This window comes from Balaenoptera ricei, chromosome 1 (genome assembly GCF_028023285.1).
Source record: "Balaenoptera ricei isolate mBalRic1 chromosome 1, mBalRic1.hap2, whole genome shotgun sequence".
NCBI lineage: Eukaryota > Metazoa > Chordata > Mammalia > Artiodactyla > Balaenopteridae > Balaenoptera > Balaenoptera ricei.
In genome coordinates, this window is record NC_082639.1 from 162,887,512 (window position 1) to 162,905,395 (window position 17,884).

General features: G+C 35.6%; 1 protein-coding gene across 1 annotated transcript in view; it reads left to right on the forward strand.

Annotated features, from left to right (window-relative positions):
- The window catches only part of WDR64 (WD repeat domain 64), a 152,668-nt gene that overhangs the window by 22,750 nt on the left and 112,034 nt on the right, over window positions 1-17,884 (forward strand). The window contains exons 4-8 of the mRNA XM_059940747.1: window positions 677-780; window positions 3,486-3,515; window positions 4,750-4,860; window positions 7,316-7,530; window positions 10,554-10,688. Coding sequence (XP_059796730.1) covers window positions 677-780; window positions 3,486-3,515; window positions 4,750-4,860; window positions 7,316-7,530; window positions 10,554-10,688 — 595 coding nt within the window. The remainder of the gene's footprint in view (window positions 1-676; window positions 781-3,485; window positions 3,516-4,749; window positions 4,861-7,315; window positions 7,531-10,553; window positions 10,689-17,884) is intronic.

The window sequence follows — 17,884 nt, forward strand, 5'->3', positions numbered from 1 at the left end:
TAATTTCTCTGTTGAGAATGCATGAATTAGGGGGATAATACTGGAGTATGAGATTTGTTCACTTGCTTTTCCTCTCTAAGAGTTTACAATTATAAAAACTTGATTTAAATCATCCTGGGAAGAGACCCAATATGTGTGGCTTTATCATTCAGCACATAGGCAAAGAAACTTGAAAGTGTTTTTTGCAAAATGCATAAAGTAAAAAAAAAAAAAAAAGCCTTAATAACAGTATTAAGGTAGTTTCATCCTTTTGTACTGGAAAGCCTGAGATAGTATTAGGTTTTTATTCTGTGTAAATCACATGGTGATAGTTCAAAGAAAGAATTCCTGAGATTTGAAGATCTTAAAATAGAAATGATTCTAAAAGACATTTGGAAAACTCATTCTCTGAAATGTGCACATGGAGGTGGGGTGGGGTATGATCTTACATTTTCTCTGGGAATTCATGCACCATGTTTAGTTGGAAAGCACTATAACGTCAGATTACTATCTCTAAGGATAATTAAAAAGCAATAGTTACTCATTTTTTGGTTTTATTCCACTTTAATTTTTAAGTAACCAAAGACTTTCTAGCAAAAAGTTGGTTGTTTCCTTTTTCTTTTCTTTAATAAAACTAACAAGTGACTTTTAGGATCTTCACTGCTAGGAGTTGAAATGAGTGTTGTGCCATCGACAGGTAGTAGAAGACGGGATGTGATTAAGTGCATTGTCAAGATTCCTCAGTTGGATTTACTAATAACAGCTTCTCAGAAAGGATTGATAACAGTCTTTAATAGCCAGGTAATTTGAAAGCTTGGATTCTTTCCTCCCTCCTTTCTTCCTTCCTTCCTCTCTTTTGTTTTGTCTATGCATTATGCCTATGTATCAGATGCAGCAGAAACCATAGCCATATGGCAGAGTTATTCCAAAAAACAAAACCAAGTATTACTAAAACGAGGAGTTTGCTGAACCCCACAGCAGTTTTTGAGATTTTGGTAACTGCATTTGGCATTGTTCCTTGGGGTGTCATATTGAACCATGTGGCATCAGCATAATTAAGGAAGATCCTGGAAAATTTCTCAGATAAAATCATAAAAACTCACAAGCCAAGTGATTTTGTCATAATACTACCAAGTAATAAGAAAGAGGTCCCAACAAGAACCTTGTACTTGAAGTTAAAAAAAAGCCTCAAATTCTAGCTCCTCTATTTTAACAGCCTAGATGTTAAGTAGGGAACTTAATGAGCTAACTTGTATCTTTTCACATCTCTTTTTTTCATATCTGTAAAATGAAGACAATAGGATCAGTCTCCTCTCCCTCAGAGGATTGTAGTGAACATCAAATGAGATAATGAATGTTGGAAACATTTTAAGGCATTGCTATTATTGTCATTTCTTTCTAAATTTATGTTTTGGACTTCTATTTTCAAAATATGAGAGATTTTCATGGAATGGATGATGATATCATCTATATTGTATTTCACCATGAAAATAAATGTTTGGTGTTAAATATCAAAAAATTGGTCCAGTTATTAGTTTATTTCCAAGTAGAGGCAAGCTTTATATAAATAGAATATATTTAAAATAATCATCACATGATTAAAATTTCAACAATAATTTTCAGCCTTTCAGTGATTTCCATCACAGGCAGCCGGATTGCGTCAGAGAGGGTTGCCTGCACCCAGAGGTGCAGCAGAAGATTCTGAGCACGGGTGTGGAGACCGGCTTTGCCTCCACGCCGCCAGCTGTGCATGTTACTTTTTATCTCCAGGCCCCAGTTCCTCCTCATCCAGACCAGAGAATATCCCTCCCTAGGTAGCTGTGCTGTTTACATGAGTTAATCAACATAAAGCCCTTAACATCATTGTAAGCACTTAGTAAATGTTGGCAATTACAATTATGAACAAATTATGTGAAAATAAAAATGGATTTGCCTCATTTAAGTGTGAAAACCTTCCTCCATCACTCTTTTCTCGATGCATTAATTCCCTTCTCATTTTTTACCTTTATTTCCTCAAAAATAGAACTAACATGGTAACTAAAGAAAAATAGTGAGGAGGAAAATTATGATCTTCATAATGAAATAGTTCAGGATTATGTGAAATAAGTGAGAGGGCATTATAATATTTCCAGATATGTCTCTCTCTCTCTCTCTCTCTCCCTCACACTCACACTCACACACACACTCATTCACACATGCTTAAAGATGCACACATGTATACTCACAAACATGCAGATGCTCAGCATCTGTTTCTATTTAAAGGTTTGGTACTCCAGGAATAAATAGTATTTTGAATGCTGCATGCCTTAAAAATAGGATGGTACGTTTTGTGAGAAAAGTAATTTGGCAGGGTAGGTCAGAGGAATAATTTATTAAAAGATAGCCATTAATAATGCAAAATATCTTATACCCACAGTTTAGGCTCTATCTGAAGTAGAATAAATACATTTAAGGATTTTCATGGTGCTCGCTGGAGGGCTTGGTGATGTAGACTGTAAATGTCACTAATAAAAGTTCCTACAAAAAGGCTAGATTTAAAAAATTCAGAAGGTATCTACAAGGATTATGAAAGTTTTAGAGCAGATAAGAGAATTTTAAACAAGTGACTTCCACTAAAGATAGAGATAGAGAAATAGAAGAGGAATTTCTTTGAGCGCTTTATTTTTTCCATCTAGAAAAACGTCCCGGTTGGAAAAGCATTTTTGAACTCTTCAGATGAAAGACAGTCTGTGATGACCTCAACTAACAGTTTTAGTAATCTGGATTTACTTTTTCTCCTTTTCACATGAGCCATCCTTCTGGGCAGCCAGACTTTCTAGACTTTCCCTAAGACCATTAGAGCATGCAAGAGAAACTAGGTCATTAATATACTTCAGACACTAACCTTTACCTTGGGAGCAGTTAACATGCTTTAAGGGTATAAGAGGCTGCTCAAGTTATACATACTAGCTCTGCTTGGATAAATCTATGATTCTCAACCAGCATAGTACTTAGGATATGATATTCATTCAATACATATTTATTGAATAAAAGAGAAAGCCCACTGGATAGAATGTTCTTAAATCTCAGTAACTTGAGAGAGAACTCAAATGAAAATTTTTTTTCTGTATCAATCTATATTCATATTGACCTGTTTACCATTCTTGCCGTTGCTGTTAGTATTATTTTGCAGTCCCAATTTTTGGTATCAAAGGTTGCTCTGAATAGCTAAAGAATGTGAGGCAGTTTGCAAATAGAAGGAACAAAATAACTAATAAAGTTTAAGCCTAAGAGCAGAGTGACCAGGCTTAAAGACAAGCCACAGAAACATAAACTTGCCCAAAGCAAACAGTGCATTATTTTACATAGCTAGATTTTTCAGAGACAGAAGGAACAAGGAGACTAACAGAAGGTAGAAATGACAAGTGAGATTAACCAAGGAGATACCGTGTTGCTTTAGAGCCAGCATTTTCATCTTTAATTGTAGTGCCAACTGGGGATCATTATTCTCTTCCTTTTTCTTATAGATGAGAGTTCAGACCAGCACCAATGTTACAGTAAGTACTTTTAAAAAATTCCTAATTAAGTTAAACTGATTGATGATGGTTCCTCCATAACTAATCAAAATCTCAATGAAGAGCCTGAATACACTCTGAGAATAAGAGGTTTTCATAGACTGTAGCTTTGTTTTTATTGACTAGGATCCAAACTAAACCTTGAGCAACAGCAAAGAGGACACAGACCTTGCTTTCTGAGTTAATTTGATTGTAGAGAATTGCCTGGAAACTGACTATTCCTTGGAAGCTTCAATTTAAAATCTTCGCCTGTTTTTCTAAGTGCTCACTATTGAGGAAAGTAAAAAACAGACAAAACCCATGTTGTGAGAACAAGGAAATAGCCAGTGAAAATTATTTGAAAACATTTTATTCTAAACTTGAAAACAGCATAAAAAGCTTGAGTGCAATATTGTAATTTACTTAATCCATGTTGCTAACTGGAACAGTAATCTTGTGGCAGATGTTGTAAAGCTATGGTGACTTGCTCTCAGAATCCCACCGTGGCTTTATGAGAGACGGAGAATGATTGACTTTCACCCTGCTTGTATGCACTTAAAAGCACTGAGGGTGCCATGCAGAGGAGTCTCTGAGCCTCCGTTTCTCAAACTTTCTTAAAATTCCTAACGGGTTTTACAGAAGATTCAAGGGCATGCCTGAAACACAGGCAGCAGTTTCTGGCACAGGAGACACTCACAAGTGGGAGCCATTGTTCTCGTAAAGTAGTGTGTTGTCAGAGATATTACGGATCCTAGCCATGCCAATCTGGTGACTTTAGGAAAGCACAAGCCAGACTCACTGACCAGATGACCACCAAGGTCTTTTCCAGCTAAAAAATTTAAGCATGAGGACAGGGCCAGAAAACTCACTTAATCGGTGCCTTAAATCTAGTCTCACTGAGTTCCTGTGCGGAAGAGTTCTCATGTAAAAGAACAGTGCATAAGGATGACTGCTTGGTCAGTGGCTGTGTGCTTCCAGGGAGCTGCGCCAGGCACTAGCTGTGCCATTCTCCAGATGATGGTGCTGAGAAGCTCAGGCTGAGGGTGAAAGGGAAAAAGATGGGAGCCTCTTCTCAAGACATCGAAGAAGAGACATTATGTGGCTTCTCTGCAAATAAGGGGGCAAAATGGGGCTTCTAATGTAACTAATCTACTCTTTTGGTAGCCACCATTGTGTGATAGAACAAAACACAATATACTCCAAAACACAACATGCCAATTCTATGCTTTTCTATCAGGATACCTCCTGGATTACAGGTTGTGATTACCTCTCTCAGCTGAAACGAATTGTTGCTACTACTGAAAGGACCATTATTGTCTGGGATTATAAAGCTCAAGGGAGCAGCCAGGTATGTGCCAAGAGACATAAAGAAATTGGATTGTCTTTTCCATACTGGGAGGAAATGAGCAACCCACTTTCTCTATTGAACATCAGTTTCCTCATATATAAAATGAGGGGGTTTAACTAAGATAATCAAGTCCAGCATCAATATTCTGTGAGTCTTAATTAAAAGGGAATGTTCTTTCCATTAAGTGTATGTTTAATTTGTTTTGTTTTTGAGAGAGAATGATTAGTTTCTTTCTTCTTTTATACCTTTCTCTGAATCCACGTATTATATTTTTGGTTATGCTCATGTTAACCAGTTCAAAGCCTTTCTCTTCAGTCCAGCTTCATTTGGCATGAAAACTACTAAAATCAAATGCCTAATCCTGGCAAAAAATCTGATGGGCAGATGTTAATGTTAACCCCCTCAGTTAGTGATATGTTACCACTTAACCAATTTACAATATTTATTGAGCATCTGCAGACATATAGAAGTAATGAAAATGTTCCCTACATTCAAACAAAACTCAGTCTCGAAGACTCTCACAAACAAACATAATATATAATATAATGGTACAGCAAATTATACAGTAAAAAAGAACAGGTACTCAGGGAGAGGTGAGATCACTAAGCATTGGGGTTATTAAAAAAATGCCCTCAGGAAGCAGGCTGACTTTGAAGGACATGGAGGATTAACAAATAATTTAACCTTCCTCTGTGCCATACTAGTGTCAGTAAAATAGTAAACTTCCTATTCTTGTCCACAATATTGGCCAACTAATGATACCAAGATGATTTTAAAGAAGGCAGCTGTTTGCTTAATATATTTTATTATGTGATGTGTCACTATCTCATATCGTATAGTTTGATTACAACTTCTTTTCCTTCCTGCTCTCTCCTGTTTTCACTCTTGCTTTTCAATCTCATAGAAGCCTCCAGTTCATTGAAAGCATCTTCTTCCACTTGTCAGTACCCCTGCTTCTTCCCTCTTTCCCTTCTCACATTACCCCCTGGATGGATCATCTCTTAAATCTCTGTCCTTCAAAACTTGAATCTTGGATAGATGCTATAGCCCTTCTTTGCTCCTTTGCAGTGGCTAAGCACTGCTAGAGAAAAACTCAGAGCCACACTATTTGGCATCACTACAAATTCAGGGTCTGCAGACTCACCTGAGCACTCAGTGGCGTCTATCAATCTCTTTCTGATTCTTGCCAACTCACTTTCCCACTCCTGGCAAGTATTCCAAAATTCCATTATTCTTCTCAAGCCCTTTCCCTTTTGACAGATGAACTTCTTCCTGTTTCTGAGAATACTGAGTCTAAAAGGCTTGTCCTCTTTCAAATTCCAGCCCTCCACCTACAGCTTTAACTAAGAATACAACACTACTTCCTTTCTTTCTTCCTTCCTCTCTCTAAAGACAAAATATCTGACACCCCCTGTATCTGACACCCCCCATTCCCTCCTGCCTTGTCCAGGACAAGACTCCATAGCCTTTTCCCTTTCTATCTTTTTTGACATTAATCTCTTCTCCTAGGATCCTTCTTTTCAACCTCTTCTGAATCTTCCTCTCAACCAATTCAGGTCCCAGATCCAAGGTCACCTTCCCTGACTATGGGACCCAAAATGACCTCTTAAGTCACTCTTTATCACAGAGCTCTGGCTTATTTTTTTAAGTGCACATCCCATTATCTGGAATTATCTGTTTAATTCATCTGTCTCCCCTACCTAGGACAGTATCTCCACAAAGTCAGAAACTTTTGTTCATCACCATAAGCCCATGCCTAGAATGGTTCTTGCCATGTTGTAGGTGCTTAATAAATATTTGCCGAAAGACTGAATGAACCTCTAACTATGTTCAAGTCTCACTTATTCTATAGGAAACAAAACAAATTTAAAAATTTTTTAATATTTTTTTCTTCTCCCTTAGGTAGAAACTAAGTTCCAGGAAAACAATGGCCATATAGCTTAGTGAACCCAGTTCAATAGTATAGAGTCAGCTTGATAAATGCTTGCTGAATATTTCTGGATAAATGTAGATGTTAGGATATTTTTCTCCTTGTAAAGTAATTGGGACTTTGATATTAGATTTTCTTATTTACCATCCATTTTTATTTCAATGGTCTTTTAACACCTGAACTTTTTTATGCTTCCTGTTAATATTGCCTTACGAATTCAAGAAAGGAATATTCACAGTAATACATCAGAAAACCTCATTATTTATTGAGCTACAGACAGGTACCTCACACTTTTTCCCTACAAAACACCCAAAAACACAATGTTGGGCTCACAGTGAGAAGTTAATTCGTTAACTTCTACTTAGTTAACTTTGTTTTTTTCAAGTTCCTTTAACAGTGGGAATATCTAAAATGAGAAACATCAGAAAGTAAAATCTTATCAAATAATAAGAGCAATATTTAAATTTAATATTTAGATATTTAGAGCAACACAATAACTTATTAAAAGTGTTCTTCTGTTTCTAGGAAAACTATTTTGTCATAAAACCTATGGATCATTGCCTCCTCTGTGTGTGTGTAGTGTCTCTGCCTGACCAGCTCTGCCGAGATGACATCCTCTTGGGGGACGATGGTGGTTTTGTGAACAAATTCACAGTAAATAGTGATGACTTTGGACTCAAGCAGGCAAAATCCAAAAAAAAATTACAAAATCAGGTGTTAGACTCAAAGAACTTTAAAAGGTAAGGGTATTACGGGAATAGTCCAATTGTTTTAATATAGACATTGTTCAAGTATTTATGTAGTGAAAATAATATGCCAGACCCTATGGTAGAGATTTTAAATACAAAGCTGAAAAAGAAATGGTTTTTACCTCAAGGAACTTCCAGTATAATAGGGAAGACAGACAGGAAAATTAACAACTGAAATTCCTATTTTAAATGCTACTGACAATGAAAATCTATAGGTACTTGAATGAATTAAAGAGTTCAGTGAAAAATTAAATCATGAAAAAAATGTAAAAAACATACATGGCTGTTTACTAGTACTTAAATATGGAAGATGATTCTAAACATAAAAGCAATGGATACAGAACTCCAAGAAAAAGTTTGATAGATTTGACTATACACATCAAAGATAACATTTTGAAAGTAAATAACAAACTGAGATAAATATATAAACAAATATGACAGTGGGTTAATAATCTTTATAGGTTTTAGAATTCAATTAAAAAACAATAATTTCTCAAGATAAAAACTGACAAAGACGATGAACAGATAATTCACACACATGCCCACACAGCAGTCAATAAACATTTCAAACTGATCATCAGGCAAGAATGCTAACAACAGTTTCCAACTGATGAGGTTATGGGTGATTTCTATTGTCTGCTTTATAATTGTAGTGTTTTTGAAGTTTTTAGAGTAAGGCATATATTAGTTTTATTAGCAGAAATACAAATTTTATACTAAATACAACCTTTTTATTAATCAAAGAAGTACAACTTATAATCATATACAACTTCTCACATAAAATTAGAACAGATTAAAAATGGGTATGATGCTGTGAGATGGATATTCTCGCATACTGCTGGTGGTGAAAGTACGAGTTGAAGCTCTTTCTGGAAAGCAATTTGGGCAGATGCATCAGGTGCCTTAATAAACATTTATACATTGAGACCTGTGATCTCCATGTGTTTAAAAATATAAGTATGATTATCACAGCATTATTTCTAATAATAAAATATCTAGTGTACAACAATAGGGGAATGATTAATTTAAATAAGTAATCATTTAAATAAATAATTCAGGTATTATATAAATGTGTGATATAATATAAATTCTATAAATATAATTACATAGTTTATAAATATGTCCATACATGTGTAATATATTTATATGTAAATTGCATTTTTGTCAGAGTCCTAAAAAATATTTAAGGCATTAAGGGCATTCAGTAAATCATAGTATAACCATATTAGGGAATGCCATGCATCTCCATTAAATTATATTTTGAAAGATATTTAATAATATGGAAAATGTTCATAATATAATATTAAGTAAAAAACTTTTTATTTTTTTATGTACATTGAATCCAGTTTTATTTATGTATATGTGTCTGTATGTATATGTGTCCATTTGTAAGTCTGCATATTTCTACTTAGAAAGAAAAATATTGAATGTAAATATCCCAAAATGTTAACAATGATTCTCTTTGGAACTTCAGAGAAGTGATTTTTCTTTTCTTCTTTATGGTTTTCTACTTTCTAAATTTTGTACAAACAAAATTTTCCTTTTAGAATAAGAAGAAAACTTTGAAAAATACAGTATTATATTTTGTTATTAATATAGCAAATATTTTATTCCAGAGATAGAATATGTAATTAAAAGTTCATTACATCTATTGTTACAATGGAATTAAGACTAGCCCATTGCTGGAACCCTAAGAATGACACAATAATTATCTGGCTCCATTTTCCATCCTTCATATATTAGCAGTATTACTTAGTTCCGCCAAAGTATTAGACTCTGATGGGGGAGTTTCCCAGTATGTGATGTGCTGCTCTATTTACTATTAAGCACTTTATTCCAATTATGATAGGCTCTTAGAATAGATGCTGAGACATGAATCTTCTCTTTACTGAGATGTGTGTCACCTGTCAGAAAATTCCATGGCCTGTTTTCCATCTCTGCTTCCATTAGACAGATATGTTAGAAATGAGATTGGGGGAATCTGAGGAATTTGAGGAATGTGAGTACAGTTAAATGAATGCTAATTCATACTGGTTCTTTTGTAGATGATTTAATCATGCAGCTGATCATTATATACATGACAAATTATTTGAGACTAAAAAGTGTATATATATATATAAGCTGAGTGTTGAAGCAAAACATTGTAGAAATTAAAGAAAGAAGTAGCCAGTATCCAGAGTTCAAAATTTAACACAATCTGGCATGGAAAAAAGAAATCTCCCCCAACTCCCACTCTGTTTAATCCAATATTGTTGAACTTTCCTGCCTTGAGTTATAAATATGTCTATTTCTCAACTACAATCTAAGGAACTTGGTGATAAGGATTTTACCTTAATCATCTTTATGTCCTTGGTACCTGGGATACAATAAGTGCTCAATAAGTGTTTGTGGATGAGGAAACAAATACACTATAAAATATGAGTAAATAAAATACCATGAAGATGGCTTCTTCCAGGTTAAGACAAGAAGAATTTTATGGCAGTTTTGGACTCTAGTGCTAAACCTCTACCTCAAATGTCCTGTGTACTGAGGAGCAAGCTTTTGACAAAGACTTTGAAGGCTATCCTAGCCTCAGCTTTACCAGTGATCTGGGATTATAAACTTCCTAGTTCTTCAGTTTTGAATGTATTCATGGGAAATATGGAAATGAATTGACTCATACAAGATAAAAAACAATATAAACCACAGTCCTCCATTTGCATGATAAGAATTTTTTCAGTAGGGTAAGGATGATCATGTCAATATTGGACTGGGGTTCTTCTAGATTATTCCTCTAATTCTGAATCTATAGCTCAAAATCTGATGATAAACTTTTATGTTTTCATTTAAAATATGACGACGATCATATAGTTAAACAATTGAAAGTATAATGCATAGGATAGTGTTACACATGCAGGCTTTACCACAGCTCAGAGCTGCGATTTGGTTAAAGTAAAAGTGAAATACCAAATAGAAACTCAACATGATGTGTTTGTGAGTCTAACATAACCCCCTTTTTTTCTTGTAATTCTCAGCGTTAAAAGGAAGCTACATAATGACTGGGTTATGAAAATTAGATATATTTCAGCCCTAAATTGCTTTGGATCCTGCTCCTTAGACAGTGTTCATTCATTAGTTTTGGAATCCTTGAAGAGACTTGAGGATAATTTGTAAGTACAGTTGTTTATATACATAAACATTCTGTGACTTTCAGGTGTTTTCCTGAAACCGATGGCAGCCTTGGAGCTTTTAAACTGGTTTTTAGACATATCAGATGTTAAGTATTCCATTTGTTCAACAAGATTAATTAGATTTTCAGGAGGAAGTTGAAGTTACTCATGCAAATCTGAACATGATGTGTCCTCCTAGAAGCAGTTTTGCTCATTTGTTTTTTATTGCTATATTCTGTTAAAGTAAATCAATATTGGTGTAGCTATAACTATATTTTCCAAATATAGTTCTATTGGTAAAACTTTATACTTTAAAAATCATTCTTACAGGTCAATTGACTAGCCAATAGCCTGTGAGTATCTGTAGAACAACCTTCATGTTCCATGTGTAATAAATACACAAAATGGCTTTCTTATAGACAGATGAGTTTGAATAGTGTATAGTCTTATTTTCTACCTAGTTAAATATTTATTAATAGTTATACTGATATATAGCAAGGGTATACAAGTATATAGTAACTATAAAACAGCTGTTGTATTTTTTTAAGAAAGATACATTCTACAGCATGGATAAACCTCAAAAACATTATGCTAAGTGACAGAAGACTGCATATTGAATAATCCCATTTGTAGGAAATGCCCAGAAAAGAAAAGTTTATAGAAATAGAAAGTAGATTAGTGGATGCCTGGGGCTGGTGATGGGAGCAAGGACCCCAAGTTGGCACAAGGGAACTCTCTGGGGTTAGGGAAGGCTAAAGAAGAAGGAAATCACATGATCACATCAACAGATGCAGAAAAAGCACTTGACAAAATCCAGCACCCATTCCTGATAAAAACTCTCAATCTAGACACAGACATTATACCAGTTACAGGAAAACAACTCAAAATGGATCATAGACACAAAGATAAAATGCAAAGCTGTAAAACTCCTGGAAGAAAATCTAGATGACATTGGGTTTGGCAATGACTTTTAAGATACCACTCCATGAGAGAAATCATTGATAAACTGGACTTCGTTCAAATTAAAAACTCTGCTCTGAAAAAGGCACTGTCAAGAGATTAAGAAGACAAGCCATAGACTAGGAGAAAATATTTGCAAAACACATATCTGATAAAGGGCAGTCATCCAAAATATACAAAGAACTCTTAAAACTCAACACTAAGACAAAAACCTGATTAAAAAATGGGCAAAAGATCTGAGCAGACAAATCACCAAAGAAGGTATACAGATGGCAATAAGTATATGAAAAGACGTTTCACATTCTACATCATTAGAGAAGTGGAAACTAAAATCACAATGAGATATCATTACACACCTACTAGAATGTCCAAAATCCAAAACACTGACAACCTCAAATGCTGGCAAGAATGTGGAACAATAGGAACTCTCATTCAGTGCTGGTGGGAAAGCAAAATGGGTACAGCCACCTTGGAAGACAGTTTGGCAGTTTCTCACAAAACTGAACATACTCTTGCCATATGATCCAGCACTAAAAAGCACTAAAAGCACTAAAAATAAATAAGCTATCCATGAAAAGACATGGAGGAACCTTAAATGCATATTACGAAGTAAAAGAAGCCAATCTGAAAAGGTTACATACTGCATGATTCTAACTATATGACATTCTGAAAAAGGCAAAACTGTGGATAGGCAATTAAAAATCAGTGATTGCTGGGATGCAGGGGGAGGGAGGGTTGAATAGGCAGGGCGCAGAGGATTTTTAGGGCCTTGAAAATACTCTGTATGATACTATAATGGTGGACACACATCGTTATACATTTGTCCAAACCCACAGAATGTACAGCACCGAGGGTGAACCCTAATGTAAACTGTGGACTTTGTGCAATTATTATGTGTCAATGTGTAGGTTCATCAATTCTAACAAATGTCCCACTCTGGTAAGAGATGTAGATAATGGGGGAAGCTATGCATATGTGGGAGGGCAGGAGCATATGGAAAATCTCTGTAATTTCCACTCAATTTTTCTGTGAACCTAAAACTCCTTTAAAAAAATTGTCTGTTAAAAAAATGCACTGAGCCACAAATAAGAATCTGACTTGTTGCAACAAGAAGTGAAAGGTCTTCTTTAAACTTTGTTTTAAGAATGAGCATAAATCTATCAAAAATACTATGGGTTAAGAAAATGTATATATACAAACACCCACATACAATGGAATATGTATGCTTTAGAAAAAGAAGGAAAACTTACCATTTGCAACAACCTGGATGAAACTGGAGGGCATTATGCTAAGTGAAATAAACCAGACAGAGAAAGACAAATACTGCATGGTATCACTTATATGTGAAATCCAAAAAAAAGTAGAACTCATAGAAACAAAGTGTAGAACAGTCGTCACCAGGGAAAGGGTTCCCTTTCCATAGAGGAAGGTTCATAAAAGTTTGGTAACTTTCATATAGGTTTTTATAAAACCTACAAAATGTCTGAGGATCTAATGTAAAACTTGGTGACTATAATTAACACTGTATTGTATAATTGAAATTTGCTAAGAAAGTAGAATGTAAATGTTCACACCAAAAAAAAAAAAAAGTAAACATGTGAGATGATGAATGTGTTGATTAACTCAGGGGAATCCTTTCACAATGTGTATATATATCAAATCATGTTATACAGTTTCAACATCTTACGATTATATGTCAAAACTGAAAAAATGAGATAAAATACAACAAAACACTATGGGTAAAAACTTAAAACTGCAAAACACTTACTTAGTGATTCAATTCCATTCTTAAAACTTACTTTCTCAATTGTAATCATTTTCTTCTGAATTTCAGTTTTTCTCTTTAAAGAATCAGTGAGTTGAAATGAGACAGTCTTGCTTTCTTTTTCTCTTTGCATTTAGGGTACAACTTTAAAAAGTCCTGGGAAAAATGGTGGAGAGACAAATATGACCCCCTAACAAAACACAAGTGATAGATACCCCCTAGGTCCTCTTGAAGTTTTAGTGAAACTCACAAAAAAATGGAAAACAAAAGGTAGCCTTTGCACATACAGAGCTAGAATTTCTTTAAATTCCAAGGCTTTTAATTTAAGCAATGGAATAACAGAATTAGAAATTTAATGAAAGACGAGAATATCACAGTCAGTCAGATGACTGACTACCTTAAGTTTTCTTGAAAGTTGTAGTCTTCAGGAAAAACATATATTTCTCCTTACCTAGAAAAAGGTGAAAATGTTTATCTTGGTGTAAAACATATTACAGTGAGAGATGATTTTAAAACTTTCTTCAGTACCTTAAAAACAATTTCATTTCTTGACACCAGATCTGACACCACAAATATCATTTCTATGTTTTTGTAACATAATTAACTGGCTAGTGATTACACTCTGGCATTTTAAAGGAATACATTTCTGAAACATTTAATTAAGAACTAGATGCCACCTTATTTCCAATTTGATTTTATACTATGTTGGCAATTCATGATACATTCTTAATCATAAAGAAACATTGTGAAAACATATACAAATATAATATGTCCTCGTGGTGGTATAGAAAAAATATATTCTACTTCAACATCCAGAGAAAGGATTTTTATTTGCAAGATATACAAACCTACAACCATGATTTCCACAGAACAAATATTACCGGTACACTTACCGGGGTAATTCTAACAGTTTATATGGCAACCAGAAAGCTGTATAAGGTCACGTAGTTCAGCCTTTAATCCAGAACTGTATCAATTATTCAACAAATATTTACTAAGTCAGAATGTGTTAAGAACTGTGGACAATACAAATATGTTTAAGTCATGACCCCTGCCTTAAAATGCTTAAAATCGAAGTGGGAAGACAAGAAATATAGACATAAAGTCAGCAGTATGGTGCAGCCAGCTCATGTCAGGAATTTGGCCTACTTATTGTTAAACTCTGCCATGATTAAAATAAACTCACAATTCAATTATATTGAAAACAAAGGCAATAAATACTCAAAACTTATTACTTCTTATTTATTTTACTACATTTTACTATTACCTATGTTCTTGAGGGTTTTAGGTCCTGAAGAACACAGAAGTACTATGTAATGGTGTGCAACTGTGTATCTTTTCCTAACTCCACGTTCAGAGATGTCCCTTTGCTGGTTTGAAATCAGCCATGAGAGAAATATTTATACCATGGAAAACAGCAAATGTTGTAAACCAATGGCACACTCCCATCTCTACTTCCCTGCCCCCAGCTCGATGAATGTTAAACATTTATCAGCACACTACTCTTAGGATAATTTGCATTGCAAAGAAGAGCAAGTTAAAGGCCAGTTGGCTGGTTTAGGATTATAGGCATAATAGGAGTTCAGAAAGGGAAGTGATAAATAATGGTCCTCCAGCAGCCCATAGAGATAAGAACAAGAAGTCTTATATAGGGGACTATGTAAAGTAACTTGCCACTGATTTCATTACACAAAAAAGTTTAAAGCAAACACAATAAATGTGCCTAGTTGGCTTTTGGATGAATGAAGTGGCTTTTTTTTTCCTTCTTAAAGACTGTCTTTACATTGGTATGTTTAGTTGCCTATTGTCCATCTAACATTACAAAATAGAAATCAAAAATTGATCTGCACAATATTGACAGGCGCTAAGTTCCAGAATCCTTCTCTCAGACCTCCACGTCTTACCATATCAGCTTTATAACACTCCAACTCGCACTATACTGACCCAGTGATGTTGCTGAGGTCTCTGATACCTTTATCTCTCAGTAGATTGAATTTTATCAACCCTTTCCTTGACTTTCTTCTCTTCCTACCCTCCTGGATCCCAAGTTAATCATCTGAGTTCATATCTCACCAGCATTCTTCTTTGATTTATACTCCTATCTGTCCAATGTATCGATCAGCAAAATCCCAACCCTTTTGCTCAGCAGAGCCCTTAGCCCAGTCTCCCAAGCCTTTTACATACCTTTGATTAACCCCCTCTTATTCCTCTCAGTGACTATTCCAAACTTCAACTCCTTTCACCCTCCACCGATGTCCTGTCCTTCCATATGATCAAAAAAAAAAAAAAAAAAAACTCACTGTGGCCTCAGGAGTAATTCCCCAACACCCCAGATCTTTTCAGAATTTTCTATATCCACACCCAGCCTTAAATCTTTTCTTTTTGTTTCAGAGGTTGGTATCACACCTTCCATTGGTGACCCTGCACTTAACTTCTTCTCCAGGATCTTGCTATCGCAGTTTCTCCCACTCTCTCATTTTCAACCTAAAATGCTCAAGTCTCTTGTGATCTGAGTAACGCTTTTCTTGACCTTTAGTGTCCTTTGATCTATCATACTACACCTCTTCTGGAAAGGGTACTCTGCATTCACTATCCCCACTATCTTGACATTACTCATTCCCTCTAAAATCCTCTCTCATATAGCCTCCCGGCTACTACTCGACGGAAAAGACTCTCAAACTGGCCAATGATGTCTACATTGTCAGACCAAAGGAAATTAAACTAGGAGTATTCAGCATTACTGATCTCACCCATCCTAAAACTCTATTCTCTTGGCTTTTGGGAAGCCAGAGTTTTCTCCCCGTATCTTACTGTTTGACCTTTTCCCTTGTGATTCCTCTTTTTGTGTCTGCTCTTTTTGCGGTGGTATTCTCCAGAGTTTTGTCCTTAGCCAACCTTAATTGTCACTTTCTACTCAATTCTTGGGTTATGTTCCTCTTCTCCAACATATTAATACCTGTGTACTAATGAAAACCAAGCTATCTTGAATGTTGGACTTATGTATACCTACTCACTATGTCCACCTGGATATCTCATAGCCCCTTAAATTTCACTTCACTTCCCCCACTTTTTTTTTTTTTTTTTTTTTTTTTTATAGCTACTTTATTTATTTATTTTATTTTATTTTTGGCTGTGTTGGGTCTTCGGTTCATGCGAGGGCTTTCTCTAGTTGAGGCAAGTGGGGGCCACTCTTCATCGCGGTGCAGGGACCGCTCTTCATCGCGGTGCGCGGGCCTTTCACTATCGCGGCCCCTCCCGTCGCGGGGCACAGGCTCCAGACGCGCAGGCTCAGTAGTTGTGGCTCACGGGCCCAGCTGCTCCGCGGCATGTGGGATCTTCCCAGGCCAGGGCTCGAACCCGCGTCCCCTGCATTAGCAGGCAGACTCTCAACCACTGCGCCACCAGGGAAGCCCTCCCCCACTTTTTAATCTATGCCTTTTATAGAATTTAAAATTTTTCTTGGTGGCACCATGATGCATCAAATCATCTAGGCAGAAATTTAGCAACCCCACAGGACTCCTTTTTCCCTTAATCCCTAAAAATCATCAGTCACCAATTTGTCTATATTGCCTTAAAAATTCTTGTTGAATCTATTTTATATTCTGTATCTCTATTGTCCTAGGCTCTTCTCTCCAACTACCCTCTTGTCCCAATACTCTTCCAAACTATTCTTGTAAGGATAATATCCAACCATCTCAATATCCTTCACATTTCTCCATCACCTGCCACAGCACTCCCATTATCTGGTTCCTGTTAACCTCTCCACTTCATCCACTTCACTGCTCTTTACTACCTTGTACTTAGGTTCCTGTTACTCTGAACTTCTTGCTGCTCCCTGTATACTGCATGTTGGGACTTTGTACATGTTCAGTGCCTGCAATACTATCTCCACTCTTCCTCTTAGTTCTTCTCTACCTCAACCTCCATAATCCTGTGGGTTTTTTTTTTTTTTTGAAAAGAGGGAAGTTTTTTATTTTAAAAATTTTTTCCAGTTTTTTGAGGTATAACTGACCCCATAAATCCTTTAAGGATCAAGTGATACCAACTCTAGGAAATTTTCCTGACCTCTCCCAGCAACCTCTTCCCCAACTGGGTTAGGTATCCTTTTCATGCTTCAGTCTTTGTACTTATTGCATTTTAATTATGTTTAAGGATGTGTCTTTCCAAGACACTAAGCTTGTTGAGTTTTTGTATATTCAACATTCTCTTTCTGATAGTCCTATAATTTGAACAAAACTACATAGATGACTCCAGAAGAAGCTCTAGAGCAGGAGGCTGAATATTCACTTTTTTTTTTTTTTTTTTAGCAAATACTTATTGGTTAGTTACTCTGTTTAATGCACTGTATTGGGTGTTGGAAATTTAAAGATGCATAAGACTAGGTCTTTGCTCTAATGAGGGAGAAAGGAAATAGATTCCCAGAGAGGGTGATAAGTATCATGATATCGATTTAAGAGAGTTGTATGAGAGC